Source organism: Argiope bruennichi, chromosome 9, assembly GCF_947563725.1.
Source record: "Argiope bruennichi chromosome 9, qqArgBrue1.1, whole genome shotgun sequence".
In the NCBI taxonomy this organism is placed as follows: domain Eukaryota; kingdom Metazoa; phylum Arthropoda; class Arachnida; order Araneae; family Araneidae; genus Argiope; species Argiope bruennichi.
The window spans coordinates 76,991,783-77,014,606 of NC_079159.1; the positions used below are offsets into that span (position 1 = coordinate 76,991,783).

A 22,824-nucleotide genomic window follows, 5' to 3' on the forward strand; every position below is an offset into this window, starting at 1 on the left:
ATGTACTAACTTAATATTCTGAGTAAATAGCAATTTTGACCGTATTTATAATATATTTGAATTTTTAATAAATAATTAGAAGTTATTTCTGACAATATTTATTTTACTGTAATTTTCTTGTCGCATTATTTTCAGAGGCTTCACGCTTTAGCTGGTCTGCTTCCCAATTTTGATATAAATTATTTTCTGTTTATTAATGCAATAATTAAAAAAGTGTTTAAAAAATCTATTTTATTTTAATATTTTGTTTTATTTTTGAATCGTTAATATATTTCATTATTGAATCTGGTAATAAGTTTTTTTTTTCATATTTGAAATAAGATAGCACCTCTTTTATAGAATCAAAATTCGATTAAAACAAACCAGTTAGTTAATAAATCCCTTGAAAATATCCAACTATTATATTATAATAGTCGATAAATAACTCTGCAGAAAATCAGAATATCCATTTAATAAGAAGTGAATGAAAAATCGATTATAAAATTCCATTTTTATCGACTTTGAAGCTCCTTATTTTTTCGAAGAATTTTAAACGACAAACTGACATTTATCTTTTTTTCCCACATGAAGTAAGTCAAATTTAATAAAATAGTATTAAAATATAGTTTTTTTTTCATTTTGAAGTTAATATAAAACTGAATCCTATGGATTATTTACTCAAGTTGCGGTTGCGGTGAAGAAATGTATTCAGGTTAATACTTGTCAATTTATAAAATCTTAAATATTTTTTTGTGAATATATTTGTAAACTAGGATAATTGTTCAGTTAATGATCATTGTAGAATAGAAGATGTTAAAAAAATATGTATAATTTTTTTTTTACATGATGACAAAACTTATAGCAATAGCAATAAAAGATAAAGTAATAAAATTAACGTTTAAAAATTAATAAACAATTCTTTTCATTCTTTTGAATGATAAATCTTTAAATAAGAAAAATCACTATTTTGAAATTCTGCTTGTAATCTAAAATGCAAGTGAAGGATCATAACCCTATGTTACTTATATTTCCTTAAATTAAAATGCATTCCATTTATTCTTAACTGATATAGGGGAAGTGTCATAAAAATGAAAAATGTTGAGCTGATTTAAATTGAGATAAGTTCTAAATCTGCGATACATGTCTTTATAGTCTTACTCAGTAAAGGGCAATTTAAATATGAAGATGAGAAGCTTCCGATAAGGTGGTTGGTTTTCGCTATCCTAGTCGGCTTAGCAACGGTGTAGGTTCGAGTCACATCCTGCCAATGACGGGACATGTCTTACAGAGAAATTACACCGTGGACGGTGATGGCTCTTAGGATTAAATCATAGTTCTTGCTTATTGTTTTTGAAGTATCATGATCATTCATTTTAACCTTATGAATGGGTTTGGATTATCTTACATGCTTATTAAATCGGTATTTTATCTTCTTATCTTAACTGATTTAGTAAATCGGTATAGCTCATCATATAGGATGTGCAATTTAATTTGATTGAGAGTAACCTGTCACAATAAATTCAGTATATTCAATTTACTATAGGTGCATGTTACTTCTTTGACTATACGAGACGTTATTTTGAATTTGAAAGTTTACAAGGAATTTACTGATCACCCTGCACATATATTTTTGATAGTAAAATTAAATATCTGTGTAAAATTTGGGATTCATTGGATTAAAAAAAGAAAGTTCAATATACATATTCCATTCTTTTGGATATACAATAAAACTGAACGCAAAATACTCCATATTATGGAAGTGTACAAGAAAGTTTAGGGGTGATTATGCCTGCCATTTTGTTTCCAATGTTTGTTTATTTAAGTTGCAGTTGCGTTTAAATTTAGTTGGTAGGTAGTCGTCAAAGCTGTGGTGAAAGCTTATAAGCCAGTTAACAACTACGCTACTCGAGAATTGCTTTTGTATCATGGTTATGTTACTGGACTGCGAACTACAAGCTCCCAGTTCTATCCTCTCTCATATCAATCGCCTACAAAGCTTTTAACTTTCTTTAATCGAATTGCATTTAATAGAAGTAAGAAACAGATAAGAAATAGATTTTTTGCGAGCATTATTAGTTTTATTAGATGTCCAATAATATAGCCTATAGTTAATAAAAACGAAAAGTAAATTTACACTATATAATTACAATGAACTTAAAAATTCTAAAAAGTAGTTTTAGAATTTTTAACCTGCTACATAGGTTTGCCCTGTCCTGCTACATAAACCTATCCTTGTAAGCCTATTTTTAACCAGCTGGTAATATATGAAATAAAATAATAAGCTTGAATCCTAATAATAATAGCTTCATCAAATCTTTCTAATTTTATATTATAGAAGGATTAAAAAAGCTTACAAATATCTTTAAAAATCTAGATTTATGGAATTGTTTAAACTACCTCTGTCAAATTACAGCACCTATTATTAAAGAGTCGAATACATGCTTAAGCTAGGGATACAGAAATGGCCCAGGAGTCAGTTTCATCATCTGACCACGGTTCAAATTTACGAAGACTATCCAAAATGTCCATCGTGTTGCGTCATAACTGAATGTAAATAAACCTAAAAAGAAATAAATCCATACATATATATTTTTGTGAATAACCCTAGTTATATTTATCCGTTTTCTAACTACAATGAATAAATAGTAAATAAAATACAAATGAATAGTTTATTATTTTAAATAATTTTTATTTCAGTGTAAAAAACTGAAAAAAAAATTAAAAAACTGAACTGTGTATTAACACTATTTTAACCCAAAATTCTTATTTTCATATGATTCCAAAATTGTTGCATTTAAATTAGTACAAAGCTATTGTATTTATATTATTATGTGACAAAACACTCGTATTACATAATAATGTAAACCCGCATGGCTGTGAGAAATACATCAGTGTAAGCATAAACTTAAAAAACACATTTTTAATAATTAACAAAAATATTTATAGATTACAACGTATTGAATAAATAGTTAATAAATTTTAATTTCATAGCTAATTCAAGTAAAGAAATAAGAAATTTATTTTCATTGATTGTATTTTGCTTTTCGTGAAATTCTTAAATTTGACACTCGGGATCGAATTCTTCAATCTGTCGCATTTGATTCACTTTAAAAGATAAATGCAAAGAACTTGCGATGCAATATTTAAAATAGTGAAAAATTCTCGGATTCCCTCCACGACTGCCAAAGCATTCGGTTTCTCATTAAATCTGACGCAGACGTATCCGTGAAAATTCAGCAACCTCAGACAAAGAAGTATAAAATTGTATTGGAGGAAACTCGAATTTATTGTACTGGAAAGCTTTATCCTACGATAAATAAGTAACACGAGTTTCATGTTCGACATTTTGTGATGAATTCAAATAAGAATTTGTCATTGGATATAGAGTAAAAATAAGCGAACAAAAATCGAGGTTGACTTTTATTTGGGGAATCTGAATTAGATAAAATATAAAGAACATTCTCAAAGGAACTCATTTTCTTTCCCTAGAAGTTCTAAAACAAATTGTAAAGAAAAAAAAATCTTTCAAATTTTATTTTTATTTTATTTTATTCTACGCTTTTTATTTAAATTGGTTTTTTTGATGTATAGATGGAATCCTGTAATCGAGTTTTGACTGATATCCTTATGTGCTATATTTACGAATTTTTTAAAATTCTATATTGGCCTTTATGTATTCTCCAAAATACCCCATATTTTAAAGTTTTCAGAACTTAATGTTTCGTTTCTCAGTTAATTAAGTTAAATTTTGATCCTATTCAAGTAGCACTATCTGTGATAAATTTGATTTCAAATTTTTATAATATTTATGAATAAATAACCAAGACTTTGAAAATAAATAAACTAAAGAATTCCTACTTTTTATAGCACAAATAGAAGTATTTTTTGAAAGCTATTTTCATTACAAACATTTATTTAGTTTTGAGTCTTGAGTTTCAATACATTTCATTGCGTTCAAACTATTTTGATTTAGAATTGCTCTATTATTATTTACTTTTTATCCACAGATACACTGTTCGTTTCGTATCTTGAAACGACCACTTTTCGACGATTCTATTGAAAGATGAGAGCATTTCAGGAATTCTTCGTCATTCTTTGACCTTGATTAGATACTTTTCCGTTCAATTTTTTTTTCATGTTTATGTGAGTATCGTGTCGTTTCTGACCGTATAATTTTATTTTAATTCAATTCGCAAGTAATCTGAGTTTACTTTATTGTTAAATGCAAACATTTCCCTCCTTTCATCTTTCCTCTCACCCCTATTTTGGTGAATTAAATCCTTCCTAACGCATGCGCAACAACGCGGAGAGTTTTAGAATTCGTTGGAAAACAATACACAAATAATATTCTAAAAGTAAAATTAAATATAAAAAAATGCTTTGCATTTTATTTTGATTTTAAAACATTCTATTAAATCTATCTTCAAATTTTATCTTTCATGCATTTCATGCTTTAGTAATAAATGCATCAGGTTTCACAGTTAAATGAATGTTATTTTTATAATTTGGTGAATCACTAAGACTACTTTTTTAAAAAAAAAAGCTTGTTTGCTTTATTATGGTTTGGAATAACAATGAGACAGAAGCTCCATTTTATTTGCAAAGCATCAACTGTAACTCTTGGAAATGTATAATTATTTTTTTTCAGGACTGCATTTAAAATAACTCCAATTTAAAAAGAGTCTTTTATTTTTGAAATAACAAAATGGCGATTGAAGCTAAAGATTCCTTCCTTTAAATCTGTCTTAAAGATATAGCAGTAACCTAGTGCAATTTCATTTAATATGGGGATCACATAACATTGAAAAAGAGCACGAGAGTTATTATTCTTCACATGTAAAAAAAAGTTTGATTAGTGTCCTACTTTTTTGCTGCTGAAAAGTCGGTTGATGTTCATTCTGACCATGAAGTTCTATAGAATAATTGATCGACAACTGCACACTCTGTCAGTCATCTGAGACTGCGCTTCGGTCCTATGAATTCACTGCCCTAAGTGAATTTAAAAAAAAAAACGTCTTGCTCTTCTGGTTAACGCAGTTGGCACTACTCAATCAAATATAAATCCCAATCTTAGAAATAATAATATCCCAATTCATTTTAATGAAAACGTTTGTACTGAATTCAGACATAAGGTATTGTTTGCATATTTAATTCATTTTCTTCAGTACTTTTTCTTTGTTTCAGCACATTAATTTATGTTTGAGTACAAAATATCGTGTAGTCGGAGAAATGAGCTTCATCAAAGAACGTGACAGATTTGGATGTCATATAAAAGCTATAAAATGTATTGAATAATGTAAAAATAATTAACCCTTTAAAGGGCCATTTTTTTCTAGTCATATTATGTTTAAATATTTTTAGGCTTGAAATTAGAATAAGAAAAGGGATTCATTTAGCTTATTAGATAAATTTAATTTGATAAATTAATAATTAAGTAACAAATCAAGACACATCATTTTGTGTAAGATTAAGAACTGAAGCATCTAAGTTTCTGTCTTTCTAAAAAAAAATTGTCAGAACTTATGCCAACCTACATAATTTCATACAAAGATTGATAAATTTGGTGGGAAGCATACTTCCCACGGCCCTAGAAAGGGTTAATGTAGTAATAATGTAAATAGAATATAATGTAATAATAATGAAATCATTAATTAGAAATGATTTAATAATTATAAAATTTAACATTAAATTTATTATTAAATTATTATATATTATTTAATAGTAATAATTAGTTAATAGTAATTATTTAATAGTGATAATTTATTAGAATTTTATTAGAATGTAATGTAATAATAATGTAAACATAAAATTATTGAATATGAAATGTATTGAAAATGTATATTTAAGTGTATTTATTAACATGTATTGAATGGAACAAATTTCGCAATAGCTTGATGTATCAATTTTAGTATTACTTGATTATTAATATTTAAGAATAAGAAAAAAAAACCCATAAAAACATTAAATTTATTTTAAAAATAAAAACAACTTATATTTCAGAAATATTATAAGCATTGGTTGAATTAGTTCGATAATGTCTTATTTAAAAATAAAAATCTTTGAATTAGAATCGCTTTCTTTGTTCCGTAGTAATATCCCCACTCCAAACAATGTTAGATGCGTGGTATGCTTTCTCAAAAATAATATATTTATTTTTTAAATGTTTTTTTTTTGGTAAATAATTTTATTTTTGTTCTCCAAGGGAAGATTTTGGCCACCCATTTCGCTTCGAAATAGATTTAAAAATATTAATAAAATCAATATTTTTTATTGGCAGTCATTTATCGATTGAAATTATTAGAAGTACTAGGTTAAAGCCAGGTTTTTAAATACAATTAAAATTAATATTCGTTAGGTTGAGTGACTGGTAGGTATTACCTGACTGAGGTTAAATATCGGTATCTTGGTATTCAGGTCACCGATTCTTCGCCAAAATATTGACCACTAAAAAAAAAAGAAATGGGCATACCAGTTACTTTTTTCTTATATCAATTTCAAAATAATAAGGAAAAATCAAAGAAAATATATAGAAATATTGGTTTAATGATAGTAAAGAATTAGGAACCCTGTCGGAGTTAATTCCACCCTTCTAATCACTTACTGAAATCTGAATGATCCTCGTCACGGCAGCATAGTATACTGAACTAAGATTATGCCTTAAAAATGTCTCCTGTAGGAGAAGCACACTGTCATGGAAGTGGAGATAACTCGATTCCACAGCCTTAATATATTCAACATACTGGAAACTTCTCATCGCATATTCAGACGCCTGGCAGGAGAAACAGAATTGAAGAGACAGTTATTGTTGTTGTTGTTGTTGGGTTTTATTGGCACAAGAGCCATTGTTGGCCATACTGCGCTGACGAGAGTGATATCAGTCACAGTGGGCCTCGGGTTAAATAGAACCGCGTTACTTTCCTAACATAGAAGTCAGCAAAATATATAATCGTTCTTGTTTCATTATTGGTCACTAGAATGTGTTATTCTAGAATATTAGAAATTTCAGGTAGACATGTGAATTATCACGCAGATTACTTCTTCGTGATTCACTTTCCACTTAAAACAACAACAAACCGGAATTTGAATTTGAATTTCTAGACAAATTAACAAATTGTTAGTTCCGTGTCCTTTTGCAAGTTTAGTTTTTAGTTTAGTTATATTAATGTCCCGTTGTAAAGCAACACTAGGGCTATTTTGGGACGGACCATGTAATTTTGAACCGCGTTCAGATGACGAGGACGACACCTGAATTGGCACCCCCCTCTCCTCGCCACACCACACCAGTGGGAGGACGTTTGGTATGACGGATTTAACGTGCAACAGACTCCCTTACACGATGGTTCTTCGGTGAAATCGGGTCTCGAATCTGAAACCTTACGGCTCACAAGCCGAGACCTTACCACCAGGCCACCGCGGCCCCCTTTTGCAATATAAATAATACTTTTTTGCATAGTCTTAGAATTTTGATTTCCAGATTTCTGATACTATATTCTAATAAAAGAGAAGAGAATAATCTTATGTGACTAAATTTTTTATATTTTTCTCGTAGAATAGCAAACGAGTGGTCGTTCGACGAGAGCATCCACGAGATGTTCGGATGCAAGGTATTCTCTTTTGATCCTAGTATGGGAATGGAGGATCATCGGCATGGAGACGGAATCATGTTCTTCAACATGGGAATAGGAGAATTCGATGGGAAGATGTAAGTGGCATTTATGTATAACTATCAAACAATGCTAAAACTTCTAAAATTCTAGTCTTTCAATGATATATAGAAAAAGTGTAAATAACATGAGAAACCCAGAAAATCTTATCATGTGTTAGTCTATACTTTCGCATGCACGTAAACACGATAATTCGAAAATGGAATGACTTAAATAAATGAAATTTGGTACATGATCATGTGACTACAATTGTAGTTCTATGTGAAATGTTGAATTCAATCCGTCTGTAAAAAAAGTCTCCAAAATATACATTCGCTTTTCTGATATTTCAGTACCAGAAACTGTTACTTTGACTTATGATCTCAATAACAAGTTTTCATATTTTTATCAAATTTTAAATAAAATCCATTCAGAGGAAGTCTGCCACTCCGGTTGTTCGAATATAAGTTCATTCTATTCTTGCTAAACTGAGATAGCCAGATGGATGTCATTTGGTATATAGATTTGAATGAACATCTAAATTTTAGATCTGAACCAAATTTAAAGCCAAATTCATCTATGGATTGACTGCCTGTCTCTCTGTACTTTCAAAAGCATGTAAATACAATAATTTAAATTTCTGAAATTTAATATCTAATTTTGTGACTATTATTGCAGTTCTATGTTAAGATTGAATATGAACAGGCAAGAAAAAAGTGTCTATATTTCAATTTCGGTTTTCTGTTGCTTGCGTATTAACCGCATCCCTGCCATTCATTAGCAAAGATCGTACACTAATGGTTTCTTTCGTAGTTATTGTTCTTAAGTGGAGTGCGATTTTGAGAGTTTTTGAGGAGATCATTTCTTCCGATTTTAGTAAAGTTTCTCATCAGAAATCTAATTAGAGAGCCTTTTTTTGTTAGCTGAATTACTTCATCGTCTGTCTTTTGACGTTGTTGATCAGAATTCATTCATTCATACATAAAATTTGACGAAATGTTATCGATGGTATCGCTTGGATCCTACATTCTTTGTATGTCAAGCTGGGTGTCTGACTTTAACATCACAAATAACGAAATTCAACTCCTCCACCTAGTGAAGCTACGTGATTGAGCTTTTAGATTCTTAATTTCTAATTAATTCAGAATCAGTGATGGATAATCGAATGTCGTATGTTTGCCTGCTTTTTTCATTCTGATATTCATCATTTACATGTGGCCATTTAATACTTTATTCTTGTCTTACATATAAATGGAGATGCATATAGATACATGTTACGAACATTTGCTAATATTTTATTGTTCTTAAATTCGCAGAACAGTCACCGGTCAAACCTGGAACATGAGAACTTTCGATTCCATTTTAAAACAGCTAGGACATTGGAATAGAACCATCGATGTCCTGAAACTGGACATCGAAGGGGCAGAATATGTTGTCCTGGAAGACATCTTAGGAAAAGGCCTCTTAAACGTAAGTCTATTTTCACTGAAGGTTTATGAAAAAAGGATAATTTTATTTCACGAAGTTTTAGCTCGAAAAGGGAAAATGTTAGCCATTTATATTGAATTGTTCTCCGACCTATCGGATGTAAAGCCATTTGTACCATTTCTTTACATTTGGCAAATATAACTTAACAGGTATATTACATAGTGCACAACTTATTTTTGATTTGCGATAGACCTTTCTAAAATACTGTCTTATTTTTAACACTAGATGATCAGGGGGGGGTCTCCCGGAAACTTTCTAGCGTATTTCCTACTAAAGTTGTAGTTTTCACTCCCCTCTCCCGGGATGAAAAGGGTGAATCTTGGGGAAAGTTGTGAACATCACGTGTGCTGGGAGTTTTATTACAAAGAAATCGATGACTGGGGCAATGCAGAAATGATAATGCATGCGGGGTGCCACCCTTTCCAATCTGCCACCTAGAATAATAAAAGCCTATATGAGTGTTTTGTAATTATTTTCTGTATAGCATATGAAGAAAATCAAATATATTTAATAGTTTCTTTTTAATAAATTGAAGTTAAAATTGACAGAAAAAAAATTTTAGCAACAAAGTTACAAATTAAATTTCATTTATTGGAGTCATTACGACTTTGATTTAACGCGTTTGCATTCTCGAGAATGTACAGATAGACAACTTTTGAAAGGTTTATTCAGAATTTGACATTAGAACTGTACACTAAATGTTATCCGTCTAGTTGTTTAATTTCTCGTATTCGAAGTATACAAATAGAATATAAGAATAGAATATAAATAGTATACAAGCAGAATATATTTTTAGAAATTAATATGTTTTAAGACGCGTTTTTGGAATTATGTCTTTTGACGAATTTACGGACTAAGAACACAGTTTTGAAATTATATCTGTGTCTCTATCTCTCTGTTAGTTTGTGAATTGAACTTAAAAACGCTTTGAGCTGGATGAATGAAATTTGGTATGTGTTGTTTATGCTAATTTGTAGCTTTCTATACAAATTTAGGATGAAATCCATTCAGCGGAAGTTTGTTTGTCCGGCTGTTCGAGTACAAGGAAACAAGATAACTACAAAATGCAAAAAAGCTAGACAGATAAAATTTGGCACTCAGATTTAGCCTCTAAAGTATAGATATGTATCAAATTTTAAATCAAATCAGTGAAATGATTGACCTTCTGCCGATTTATACTATCTAATGCATTTTAATGTTGCAAATAAAAGAAACAATGATTTAGAGAATTAAAATTTGTTATGTTGCAAAATTTGATATTAAAATTACATTTGTGTGCTAAATTTTGGCTTCATTCGTTGGAAAAAAATACTGTCCAAAATGCATATTCTTCACTAAACTGCGAAATAAAAAGCTCTCATGTGTGAGACTATGAATATAAAGATCTGAGTACTGGTGGTATGCATGACATTCGCCAAGGTCCAAAATTTTGTCAGAGAGAAGGATTAAATCTTTTTTTACGAGTTTGCGAGAAAGTTTCCTGGAAACCCCTCTCACTGGTTGTGTTTTTCAGTTTTCATGTCTTTTATCCCCGGATAGGCAGACGTATCAACTTTCTGTAAACGTATTTCAACGAAAATCAGTTAAAAATCTACTAATCTGAGGCAGAGGCCCAAACCGAATTTCATCATTCTGGTTCAAAGCTTTTTTGAGTTATCGTGTTCTTAAAAAAACGAAAAGACAGGGTTCCAGAATTGGAAAATTTATTATTTTAATTTTTAAACTGTTTAGTACTTTTTTTTATCATCTTGTTTAAAATTAGCTTTAAATGTCAATACAAAAATTTTGTACATTAAACATTGCAATAAAACCTCTTAAAGTCCACTCACATTGAATATTTTCCTATTTTAGTTCTTTGTAATAAATAATAAAAACTACTTATATAAAGAAATTAAAATCAATAATATATAGTTTGTTTTGGAAGCGGTAGTAAAATAAAAAAAAATAAAAAAAAAAAGTGGGAGTCCAAAATCTGTGTGATCTAAGGGTCTTTAATATGTAAATAAGTACCTTCATTCTGACCTGTTTGAAAGGATATAAGAAAACGTCAAAAGAATTTTAGATTGCAAATAACATTTACGAGGGGTGATAAAAAAAGTTTACAAGGTAAAGGAAAAATGCTTTATTAATGACCGCCACATATGTCCAAATTAATTACCATTTGTATCCTGTGTCTATTGTTAAGACACAGGATACAAATGGTAATTAATTTGGACATATGTGGCGGTCATTTCTCTGCATAATTACCAAATCTGTTGAGGTATTTATCAGACCGCTGGACCAATTTGTTTAAACGTCTCGGTAATAATCAGGTTCCTGGCTATTGAGCCAGTTCTCGGTACCTTTTTGGACATGACCATCTGATATGAACTTTGTTTCGGATAAGTGTTTCTTCAATGCCGGGAAAAGGAAATAGTCACTGGGAGCCAAATCGAGGCTGTATGGGGGGTAGCTTCAGACCTCCCACCTACACGTTTCCAGTAATATATCTGCCCGCTTCTAAAGAACGACACCATTTCGCCACCTGTTGTCAACTCATTGCCCCGTACACTTCAACGATTTGATTGTGAATGTTCGATGGGGACACATTCTTGGCTCATGAAAATCGAATCACGGCCCACACCACCGTGCGAGACCACTTCTCTAGACTTATTGCCATTACTGTCGCTGTTTCAGGTCTCAGCACTAAAACTATCTTCTCGAACGACCGGTCTAAGGCAGCTAGCGCCATTTGTCTCCCCTCTGGGTAACAATATTCCCCTCCACAATTTCTACTTTCCAAATACTGCTGCTTGTAAACTTCTTTTTGGACCACCCCTCGTTTAACAAATACTTCTTCAAGAGATTGTTATAGAGCAAAAACTTGGAAAAAAAAATTGACGATATCTCACATTTGTAGAATGCATCTTCTCTCTATCTGTTAATGGCGTCGCAACTGAAATACCAAATCGTTACCATAACGACATGTTAAGTGAGTAGATGATGGAAGGCATCACAAGAAAATCTAATGTGAGAAATGCGAATTGTTATAAATTTCTGTAACTTTTCTGACGACGAGGTTCTGATAGTTGTATGTACTTTTTATCATATTCAACAATTGATTTCTATCATCCAAATTTTTGTAATGCCTTTTTTTTCGAAATTTTTTGTTAAAAAATTCATAATATTGTTACAGAGAAACTTTCGGTGAGTGTATGATATTAAATTCAGTTCGAAGAATAATGACGCTTTATTGTAACAGCTTTTTTCAAATTTTTATTTAAAAAAATCCTAATATTGTTACAGGAAATATTTCCGTGAGCATGAAATTTAGCAAGTTCGATAAGGATAACGACACTGCAAGAAAATACGAAATAAAGGTAGTAAAACATAGCCGAAGCGTATACAAGCGTAGAAACTAACAACATAAGGTAAAAAGAATCGTTAACTGAACAGCATAGCCTAATATCACTCAGAGAGCTCATTTTGAGTTCACATTCCGAATAGAGAATTCACTTAACTTACTCCACACGCTTTACATAGAATCTCTGACACAGCAAAGAAATTTCTAGAGCAATCGGCGAATTACGGATCATAATAGCGATATCACCTTAATTTGTGTACTTTCGTGACTCTTCATTTTTGTCTCTAAATGGTTTCCAAATTTGTCGCCATGGTGGAGGTATTGATCTGGCATCTTTAAAAATATTTTTAAAAGGCTGCTATTTACAATGAGACTGAATGAGCAGTGAAGTAATATTTCAGATTCGTAGTGCCATTAAGAGACCGAAGAAAAGTAAATTTTTAAGAGAAAAGTCACTGTAGAAAGGCCTTTAGGCTGTCTAAAGACCGCCAGATGCCTTTAGATAGTACAAGTCTTATGAACCTCCCCCCTTTTTCCCCTAGAAAATTTACTGAATAAATATTTTTAATAATTTTAATTTTAATCTCTAATTAAGAAATTTAAAGGAGAAAATCTCGACTAATTGAAATAATAAAATGTCGAATTTCGAGTTATCTACAAGAGAATTGCTTTCAATATCTCGTTTATAAAATATTCAAAATTAAAATGAAAAAAAATTATTTTAAGCAAAACTTTGTTTAAAAAAGACGAAATTTTTTTAACATAATTTAAATATTCTTTAATTATTGGATCAGTAATTTTTTAATTATAAAGCGGCATATATTTTTAGAATTATAAAACAATGTAAAGCTAAAAAGCAATTAATTAGGAATGCTATTAGAATATTGCTCCAAAACGATATTTGAGTCTAATTTGAATAAGTTCAAGTGCACAATTAAATAAAATAATAAAATAAATTATTCTGAAAGTATTATAACAATATCTAAAAACTTCGACTCCTCCACCAATTGCAGGGGATTTAGGAAGTTCCACAATTATTCCTTGACAAAACTATTTCTTTACTTCCATGAAAAGAGTAAAAGTGGGATAATACTGAATTTGTATTTGAGTTCAGCAAAACAAATTATTTAAATTCCCCTAAAATGTTTGATAAATTCATGATTGGTTATAGAGCAGTTCAAATAATAATCCATATCTTTGAACTCTTTTTCTTTGAATCCTTATCTTAAGCTAATCATCCTCTTATAACTACTCTAACTATTTATATGATTCGAATCTGGAGTGAATTTAAGCATGATATATCATGATTTAAAATTTTATTAGATCATTAACACCAAGCAATGTTAAGAAAATAATGACAATATATGGCAATATTTAGTATTAGCCGCCCTTGGCGACTAGTTTGACTAATAAACCATAAATTTGGAAGCTGTTTTTAAAAGAATTTAGTTTATTTGATACAATTTAAAAATATGAATTTCATTCATAATCTGAAACAAACAATTGAGGACACGAATTTAAAATAAAAGCGGAAAAGTGAAAATCCTATTTTAGAATTAATGTCTAAAAATTTTTTTAAATCTTAATTTCAATATTGGCAAAAGCCCGCGCATATATTGATGGATAAGTTTAAATTTCATCATAACATTGTAAATTAAACTTGAAGAACTTTTTAAAAGGTAAAGAAAATACTGTACTAAAATGAAATCGATATCATTAAAGGAGTAATTTTTAGAATTTCAATATAATGCATAAACCTTTTTGTGAATTTAATAGTTTTGGAAGATATAGTCATCTATTTCCATAGATTAAATCATAGAGAGTATCATTCAAGTGTCGGTTAAGCCTACTGTTGTCCTCAATTAAACTTTATGTTTAACGCATATTTCTTATTTCTTTGACATCTTCAGACTGAATGGTTTGACATTACGAGCAACATTTACGATTTTATAATATATATGTATTTATAATATATATAATTTGCGAAGTGTTGAATTATGTGGGATGAAAAAGCGCTAAATAAAGGAGTCTGAAACGCAAGTATATCGATATGTTTACATTTGAATGTTGCCATTCCAGAATAAGTAATAAGAACGATTTCTGTGCCACATATGCAGATAAAATTACAAATCTGTAATGTTGCTTCTCAGCACGGTTAGTTCAATCACTGGAATCACTTTTATCTTGTTTTACGATCAGCTGTGTTGGATGCTGATCGGATGCCGAATAAGTGATCTCAGGTGTTGGCGACGACTTTGACGACTTTGGCGACAAAATAGATAATACTGGAATCTTCCAGATTTTTGTTGATCAGCCAATAGGAACCGAGATATGCCTGATTGTTCCAGAATCTTCTCTGTCCGGCTCCGGGAACTATAAAAGGCCGGCAGTCTAAACCGAAGACAGTCGTGTATAGAGTCGTCAAGAGGTTTAGAGTCGCATAGCGAGTTTGGAAAGACCTAGTAGATTGTAGCTACATAGATTCCCTCCTCCTGCTTTATTCTGTCTTGCCGCTTTGTGTTCTGTGGTTGTTATTACTACCGATTACTACTTGTGGGTTACTGTTTATCGTAGTATTCTGCTGTGTATTGTGTGTGTACGTCTCAGCTGTGTATTTGTTATCTTTGTATTAGTGTCTTCGTGTTAACAAAGTTGTCATTCGTTACTAAGGACTGTTTCTTCATCGACTAACAAATCGAAAAAACCCCGAATACATAACAATATTGATGACTATAGTACTCGAAACTTCTGATACTGAAGTTTTCAACTATTTATGATCTAATCAATTAACCATTCCTCAAAAAAAAAAAAAAAAAAAAAAAAAAACGTTTCCTTTTAACATAGATGGAATCCAAAATTGCTTTTTGGAAAAATGCAATTACCCTTAAAAACAGAGTCAGATCATTAACACTAGACAACACGAAAATCTTATAATGAGTGACACCAAATGTGACATCGATTCAAAATAATGACATTTGCAGTAAATATTGAAGTTTAACACTTCCTGACACAATTCAAATTTTATCGTGCCGTTGCCATCAGACAAGATAATAAAAGTCTTTAGGAGAGCATAATTTCAAAACAGTAATTTAAGAGTTATATCATTAACGTATTCCACAGGAAATGTTACTGCGTATTGATGTAGCTGATCATAAATAAACTCATTTCGGTTTACAAACCGTGCGTCTGGCTTGATAAGGATCTTGATATCACTAGCTGAAGGTAATGGACATTAACATGTTCGAAATTTCGCAGCACTAATTACATATGTAATCTTCAACATTTATATTGTCAGTTGAGAATTGTAAAATGTTATAGGATATGGTTAATACTAAGAAGGGTTTATTTATCTCTATCTATTTAGGGTTTATTTATCTTATCTTTATTATCTCTACTAATGAAGATTAATAAGTGTGTCTGTTGCCACTTTACAGGGTAAATCGCTTGATCTACAACTATCAAATTAGGCACATATATATCCCTTGGAGGATGGAAATGGACATTTCGGAACGATTTGTTTGAAATTTTCATTAACTAAAAATGAAATAAAATTTCAACGTATTTTCGCAATAACTTATAAGAGCATTTATGCACGAAAAGAAATTTTATGCTTTTTCTATAATTATCTTTTAAATTACACTAATAGTCGTGGAATATTTTTCTGATTTTTGGCAAATATTTAAAAATACTTTTTTTGCTTTATTTTCAACAATAAATTATATTGTTGTCCTATAATTCAAATCTTTTTCATTGTTTCATTAAATATTAAATCACGTGATTTCTTCTATTAATGATAGCTAAGGAATTAGGATTTTATTTAATATTTGTCATATATATTTATAATTTTCATTCATAATATTTATAATTTTATTTATTATTTATTTTATAATAATTGTCTTGTAGTTTACAAGACAATTAAAAAAAGTGAAGTTACAATATCGTAAAATTTAGAAAATAGATGAACCAGACATTTTCATTTTTAAAAGCTCTATAATCTCATGAAACTCCATTAGCGAAGTTCATGTACTTAATTAAAAGAACATATGCAAGAAAAAATAACATTGATTCAATGTTCAGGAACCACGGATATGAAGTTATATCCAAACAATTTAATTGAAATTAAACATAGCTATTATTTCTGAAGAAGATGCTGGTACCAAATATTGTGAAAGTTAACTTAATTCATTTTGTATTACCTCATGTTATAAAGTTTATATTATCTCGCAAGTGTAACAAGATTACACTAAAATTCATTTGAGTTACATTTTACTAATTTGCAAATGATTAAATAATTTTTTTGGTGGGTTAGAATTCCTTTGGAAAATCCAATAAAAATGAATTATTTATATTCTTTGTTTATAAAATTGTTAATAAATTTAATAAAAATTTAAAAAAAATCGTATAACAAATATATAAAATAATAATATAATTTAATAAGTATAATAAAAAATCGCATAAAAATGGTGAATAAGGAGCAGAATAAATATATTTGTTCATATATATATTACAAAGCGAATAATATTTTCCCACGATTATTATTTTTCATTTTAACAAATTTTGAACTGTTCCTAATGATTAAATACTAAGAGAATTTCATGTCGTCGTTGAAAAATTTCTTTTAAATTCATATAGGAAATATATGTTCTATATAAAAATTTCATATAGAAAAGAAAATTTAATCTCATGTGCTTTTTATTGTTAGTTAACGAATATACGACGCATTTATTTGGATTCGGATCAGCAGCAGATATTAACTATTAGGAGATAAATATTCTCGTTGCAAAAGAAGATTTAGAATTATATCGAATAAGTTTGTTTAAAATAAATACGTTTTAGTTGGAAAGCACTCTTAAACTTTCCATTTTAGCACGATTGTCAAGTAAAAAAAAAAAAAAAAGGGATTTTTTCCACTTAAAATTTTTTTTGAAGAGTTGCATATGTTCAGCACACCCTCTTAATTTTTTTATTTATTTAGAATAAACACTGGATTGCGAAATCAATCTCTAAAACGAGATTACCAGAATATTTAATTTAAAAAGAATAACAGTCGTGTCTATTTAGGAATAACAAATTCAAAACAATAGCGTGAAACTTTTTTTTTTCAAAACTGCGTGAAACATTTTCAAAAAAGTTTAATCTGTTGTAAGTATGTATTTCTTTTTTTTAATGAAAACTTTTATTTATTTTTATAAACTTTTTAAATCTAAAAATTTGATTTTACTATTTTTAATTACTATTCTTTATTTTACTATTTTTTTTATTTGATTTCACTATTTATTTTTTTTTGAAAATTTTTTCAAAAAAGTTTAATCTGTTATAAGTATGTACTTCTTTTTTAATGAAAAATGTTATTTATTTTTATAAATTTTTTAAATATCATTTAAAAAATTTAATTTTACAATTGTTAGTTTTGTTGCCACTAATTTTCATGTAAAGACATAGCTGCTGAAATACTTTTTAGTAAAAGCATGCATATTGAAAGAACATTTTTCTGCAGCAGCAAAATAGTTTCAGATAGAAAAAAATTGCCACTAAAAACTCAGCTGGGACTGTGAAATTTGTGCAAATTCAGTTGCGGATCTTCGTGTAAGAGTATATTCAATTAAAAATCCTTCAAATGGCAAAATTTTTAAATGTTAAAAGAAGATAAAAATATCATTCAAACTCTAACTTACGAATTATTACTAGCGAATTATTCTCATGACAAAATAAAAAAGAATCTATCATCAGATAATTATATAATAATAGATAGTCAGATATATGTTAAGAGACGTTTCTATTGAGATTCAATAGCTTAATTGAAAGAATCAATATAAATTAGAGTAAAAATAATGGCTAAATCCTAAGGACGGGTATCGCCAAATTTGGCGCCAAACTTTAAAGATAAAGTCGCCAGCATCTCTTGAAAATAGTCATAATATTGAGAAATAAAATTCTGAAGATTACAGCGTCCGCGGGGCTTGGCGAGAAAAATTTGGCGGAAGGTTACCAAATGGTACCCGTCCCTAGAACTGTACCAAAATAATTTCCACCACTATATCTTACCCAAATTCCAAGTTGTTTATTTGGTAAATTGCTGACTCCAATGTCTTACAGGTTACCACAACAACGCCAGAATCTATCCGCGCGCCAGTACGTTTTTCACAACAAATCAGGTTATATTTACAGTTAACAGCCAAAAATATTATTGCAATGAGTGAACGGAAAATATTTAAAAATTACAAAAATGCTTTAATAACTTATAATATATGCTGTAAAAATTAATAATTATTATTTGCCGTTACATATATATTTAGATAATTATATAGTTGATGAAGGTCTGAATGAACTTAAAATAAAAGAAATATGTTATTACTTCTAGATAAGCTGGAAATTGAGAAGGAGAATTAAATATTTTTACTTAAAGCAAATACTCAAATAATTTTATAACAATGTTATTCAAAGTATTTAAAATTAAGGATGCTAACATTACTTAGGCTATATTTTTATACTAGCCGCCTTTGGCAACCAGCCGGTTTGCCAATCTTAATGTTCGTTAAAATTTTAATAATTAAATATTTATGCAATTCTTCATCAAAATATATTAAAACTTCAAATTTTGATAGTCATATAATTCACTCATAATATTATAAAGGCCTTCAGTCATAACGTAATATGTATCTCTCTAATTTTCTGTTAACTCCCGTAGAATTTATGCTTTAAATTAAAGTGAATCGTAAACAGAATAAACAGAATCGTATAATAATCGGAATAAATAATAAGCGGAATAATAAGCGGTATAATAAGCGGAATAAACAGAATAGTTTAAAATAATCGGCCGAAAACAGGTTTGAAAAAAACTACATAAAAACGATGTATTTAAAACTATAAGCATATACAATAAATATATAACTAACATAAATACAATTTAATTACAAAAGCATACAACTAACCTAAAAATAATTTAAATCAAGTCCGCATCCGTTCAGAATAGTTGTCAACAATCAGAATACAATGTGCATGCTTGAATTTTCAACGCCAGTTGGTAACACAAATGCGTGAATTTTTCTACGCCAGTTGGGGTAACGCTATGCAGATTAGAAATTTTTAATTTCCTTTATTCTGTTTTATTTTAATTCAAAAGTACTTCAGTGTGAATCTGAAAGGACGAATAATTAACAATGTTTTATTTTAAATGCAACAAACTTTAAGAAAATAAACAGAATGTTTGAAATAATCGGCCGAAAAATGTTAAGCCTAGCCTCATTAGTGTGGGAAAAAAACTGAAGCCTTACTCATTTGGCAGTGGGGAAAATGAAAAGATTTTTTTTGGTGGAAAAGTTAATTTTTAATTGATAATTAAAATTCTAATTAAAAATTTAAAAAAGGGACCCCAGGTGCACATTCCCGACCTCCAAGGTATACATGTGCCAAATTCAGTAGCTGTAGGCCTGTAGAGCGCCAATACACACACACACACACATTGAGCTTTATATAAGTATAGATAAATAATATTTGGTGTTTATACGAACGCTTTTGCTTCTTTGCTTTGTTAAATAAATAGTAAAGTTTCTGTTATATTGTATAGAATGTGGATTGACCATACTTTCTGATTTACAATATATGCCTTTCACGGTAGGACTACTGGGGAATAATTACCGTGGAAAAATTGTGACAATTTGTCTCAGTTTAATCTAACGTGTGGCATTTACTACATTTTATTGTGTTGTTTTTTCTTATATTACTTTAAACTCACTCATTTTTACTAAAATACATGCAGCAATTCATTTTCTCCAGATATTATAAAGACGGTTTATTTTTAAAAAAAATCAACTAATGAAATTTGATTTCTGCTTCATTATACCATTTTTATTGATTTATTTTGTTGATTTTCATTATTTATTATTTTCACATTTATTTGATAATTTTTATGAGCTTTTTTTTTATCATTAAGCTTTTATACATTTAATATTGTAAGTGTTTTATTTACTTAAAATAACATGTTCGATTTTATGATAGTGGCTTAGATCCCAATAGTAACTCTTGCATACAAGAGGTATATATAAACTCTACTTCTTAGCCATTTTTTAAAAAATAATTTTCCTTTTCAGAGATTTAAAAAAAAAATTAAGAATCTTTATCCGTGTAATAATTCGGTGTGAATATATTTTATCGCCCTATTGACAAGCATTATGACCATTCAAAAAACGACCCACGATATAAAGACCATTACATCAGACTAAGTTCGAACTGATAAAAAAAAAAGGGAAGACTTTTGTGCCGTATCTTAGTCCAAAGCAGGGAGTGATAATTTGAATTGGATAATGTCAAAAAGATATTTTAATATATATATCTTAATCTAATTTAAATCCTAATTAATTTCCTAATTTTTATATTTTTCCATGTTAATTTTTATCCATGTTAACTTCATTCTAAAGATTCTCTTTTTTTCCCAATCCAATTTCACATTTTTTTAAATTTAATTAATTCTACACGCGCTCTATAAAATTGCTGATTTCATTATTTTCTCACACTCCAAGCGAAGGGACAAAAATCCATAATGTTTACAAAATTCTTTTAAAGATACCTAAGATTCCCTTTCCTTTGTCGATACATGTAAAAGAAATTCCTATCAAAATCTTAGATGAAACCATACTCTTGAGTAGAGTTTCATTCCAAATAATTCATTCAAGAATCTTTCTATATGAAACTAAAAAGGTGCGAAAACCATATTTTTCTGAACTACCCATAACAAATTACGATCATGATTATTATGTTTTTTAAACATTTTACAGCACGTGAACCACCTGTGTATGGAGATTCATCTACCAGACAACCCTTACTGGACCCGAGTCCTTCGCTTGCTCCGCCGGATTGAAGAGGAAGCCGGACTCCGGCATTTTAGTACAAGGAACAACACCCAAATGCCACCGATGCGAGTGCCCGGATTCTACGCCCGCTACGAGCAACACTTCTTCGAGATGGCATGGTACAGGCACTGAGATCACCACCTGGCATTGTTCTCATACTTACCTAATCAAGCCAACCAAGAGACCACTTCATCTCTGCACTTCATCAAAATTTAATTGAAATGTCCGAGAACATCTCCCCTTTTCTGATGCTTAGTTGGTGCTGGACTTAATTTGCTATAAGCAAAGGTCAGTGTGTTGGTAGGGAGATATGATTGGATAGGTTTTATTTTCTTGAACTGGTTTTTATTCAATTAAGGTGAAAGAAAATGCGTATGAATTTTAGAAAACAGCATCAAAAGAGTATGTAATAACGTGCTAGAGTATTCTCGCTGGTGTTTTTTAATGAATTACTGTGCTGATGATATTTTCATCATGTTGATTAAAACAACATAAGTTGAAACATATTTTGATTGGTTTGAAGATACAACAATGAAGAATGATTTTATACTTATATTTTTACAAATGTAGATAAATGTCATAATCACCAATATTAAGAATTGTTAATTGGTTGATAAATTCTTTTTAATACAATATTTTCGAATAAAATGGTTTATTGATATTCCTTGATTCTATATTTTCGCTAGTTTTACGAATAGTTTTTTTAATGAATTACTTTGCTGATGATATTTTCATCATGTTGATTAAAACAACATAAGTTGAAGCATATTTTGATTGGTTTGAAGATACAACAATGAAGAATGATTTTATACTGATATTTTTACAAATGTAGATAAATGTCATAATCACCAATATTAAGAATTGTTAATTGGTTGATAAATTCTTTTTAATACAATATTTTCGAATAAAATGGTTTATTGATATTCCTTGATTCTATATTTTCGCTAGTTTTACGAATAGTTTTTTAATGAATTACTTTGCTGATGATATTTTCATCATGTTGATTAAAACAACATAAGTTGAAGCATATTTTGATTGGTTTGAAGATACAACAATGAAGAATGATTTTATACTGATATTTTTACAAATGTAGATAAATGTCATAATCACCAATATTAAGAATTGTTAATTGGTTGATAAATTCTTTTTAATACAATATTTTCGAATAAAATGGTTTATTGATATTCCTTGATTCTATATTTTCGCTAGTTTTACGAATAGTTTTTTTAATGAATTACTTTGCTGATGATATTTTCATCATGTTGATTAAAACAACATAAGTTGAAGCATATTTTGATTGGTTTGAAGATACAACAATGAAGAATGATTTTATACTGATATTTTTACAAATGTAGATAAATGTCATAATCACCAATATTAAGAATTGTTAATTGGTTGATAAATTCTTTTTAATACAATATTTTCGAATAAAATGGTTTATTGATATTCCTTGATTCTATATTTTCGCTAGTTTTACGAATAGTTTTTTAATGAATTACTTTGCTGATGATATTTTCATCAT

The 22,824-nt window shown here is 29.3% G+C and overlaps 1 protein-coding gene across 1 annotated transcript in view; it reads left to right on the forward strand.

Annotated features, from left to right (window-relative positions):
* Positions 1–21,734, forward strand: part of LOC129984816 (uncharacterized) — a 54,141-nt gene extending 32,407 nt beyond the window's left edge. The window contains exons 4-6 of the mRNA XM_056094777.1: positions 7,529–7,681; positions 8,939–9,092; positions 21,228–21,734. Of these exons, the coding sequence (XP_055950752.1) occupies positions 7,529–7,681; positions 8,939–9,092; positions 21,228–21,434 (514 nt within the window). The 3' untranslated portion in view covers positions 21,435–21,734. The remainder of the gene's footprint in view (positions 1–7,528; positions 7,682–8,938; positions 9,093–21,227) is intronic.
* The last annotated feature ends 1,090 nt before the right edge of the window (positions 21,735–22,824 follow it).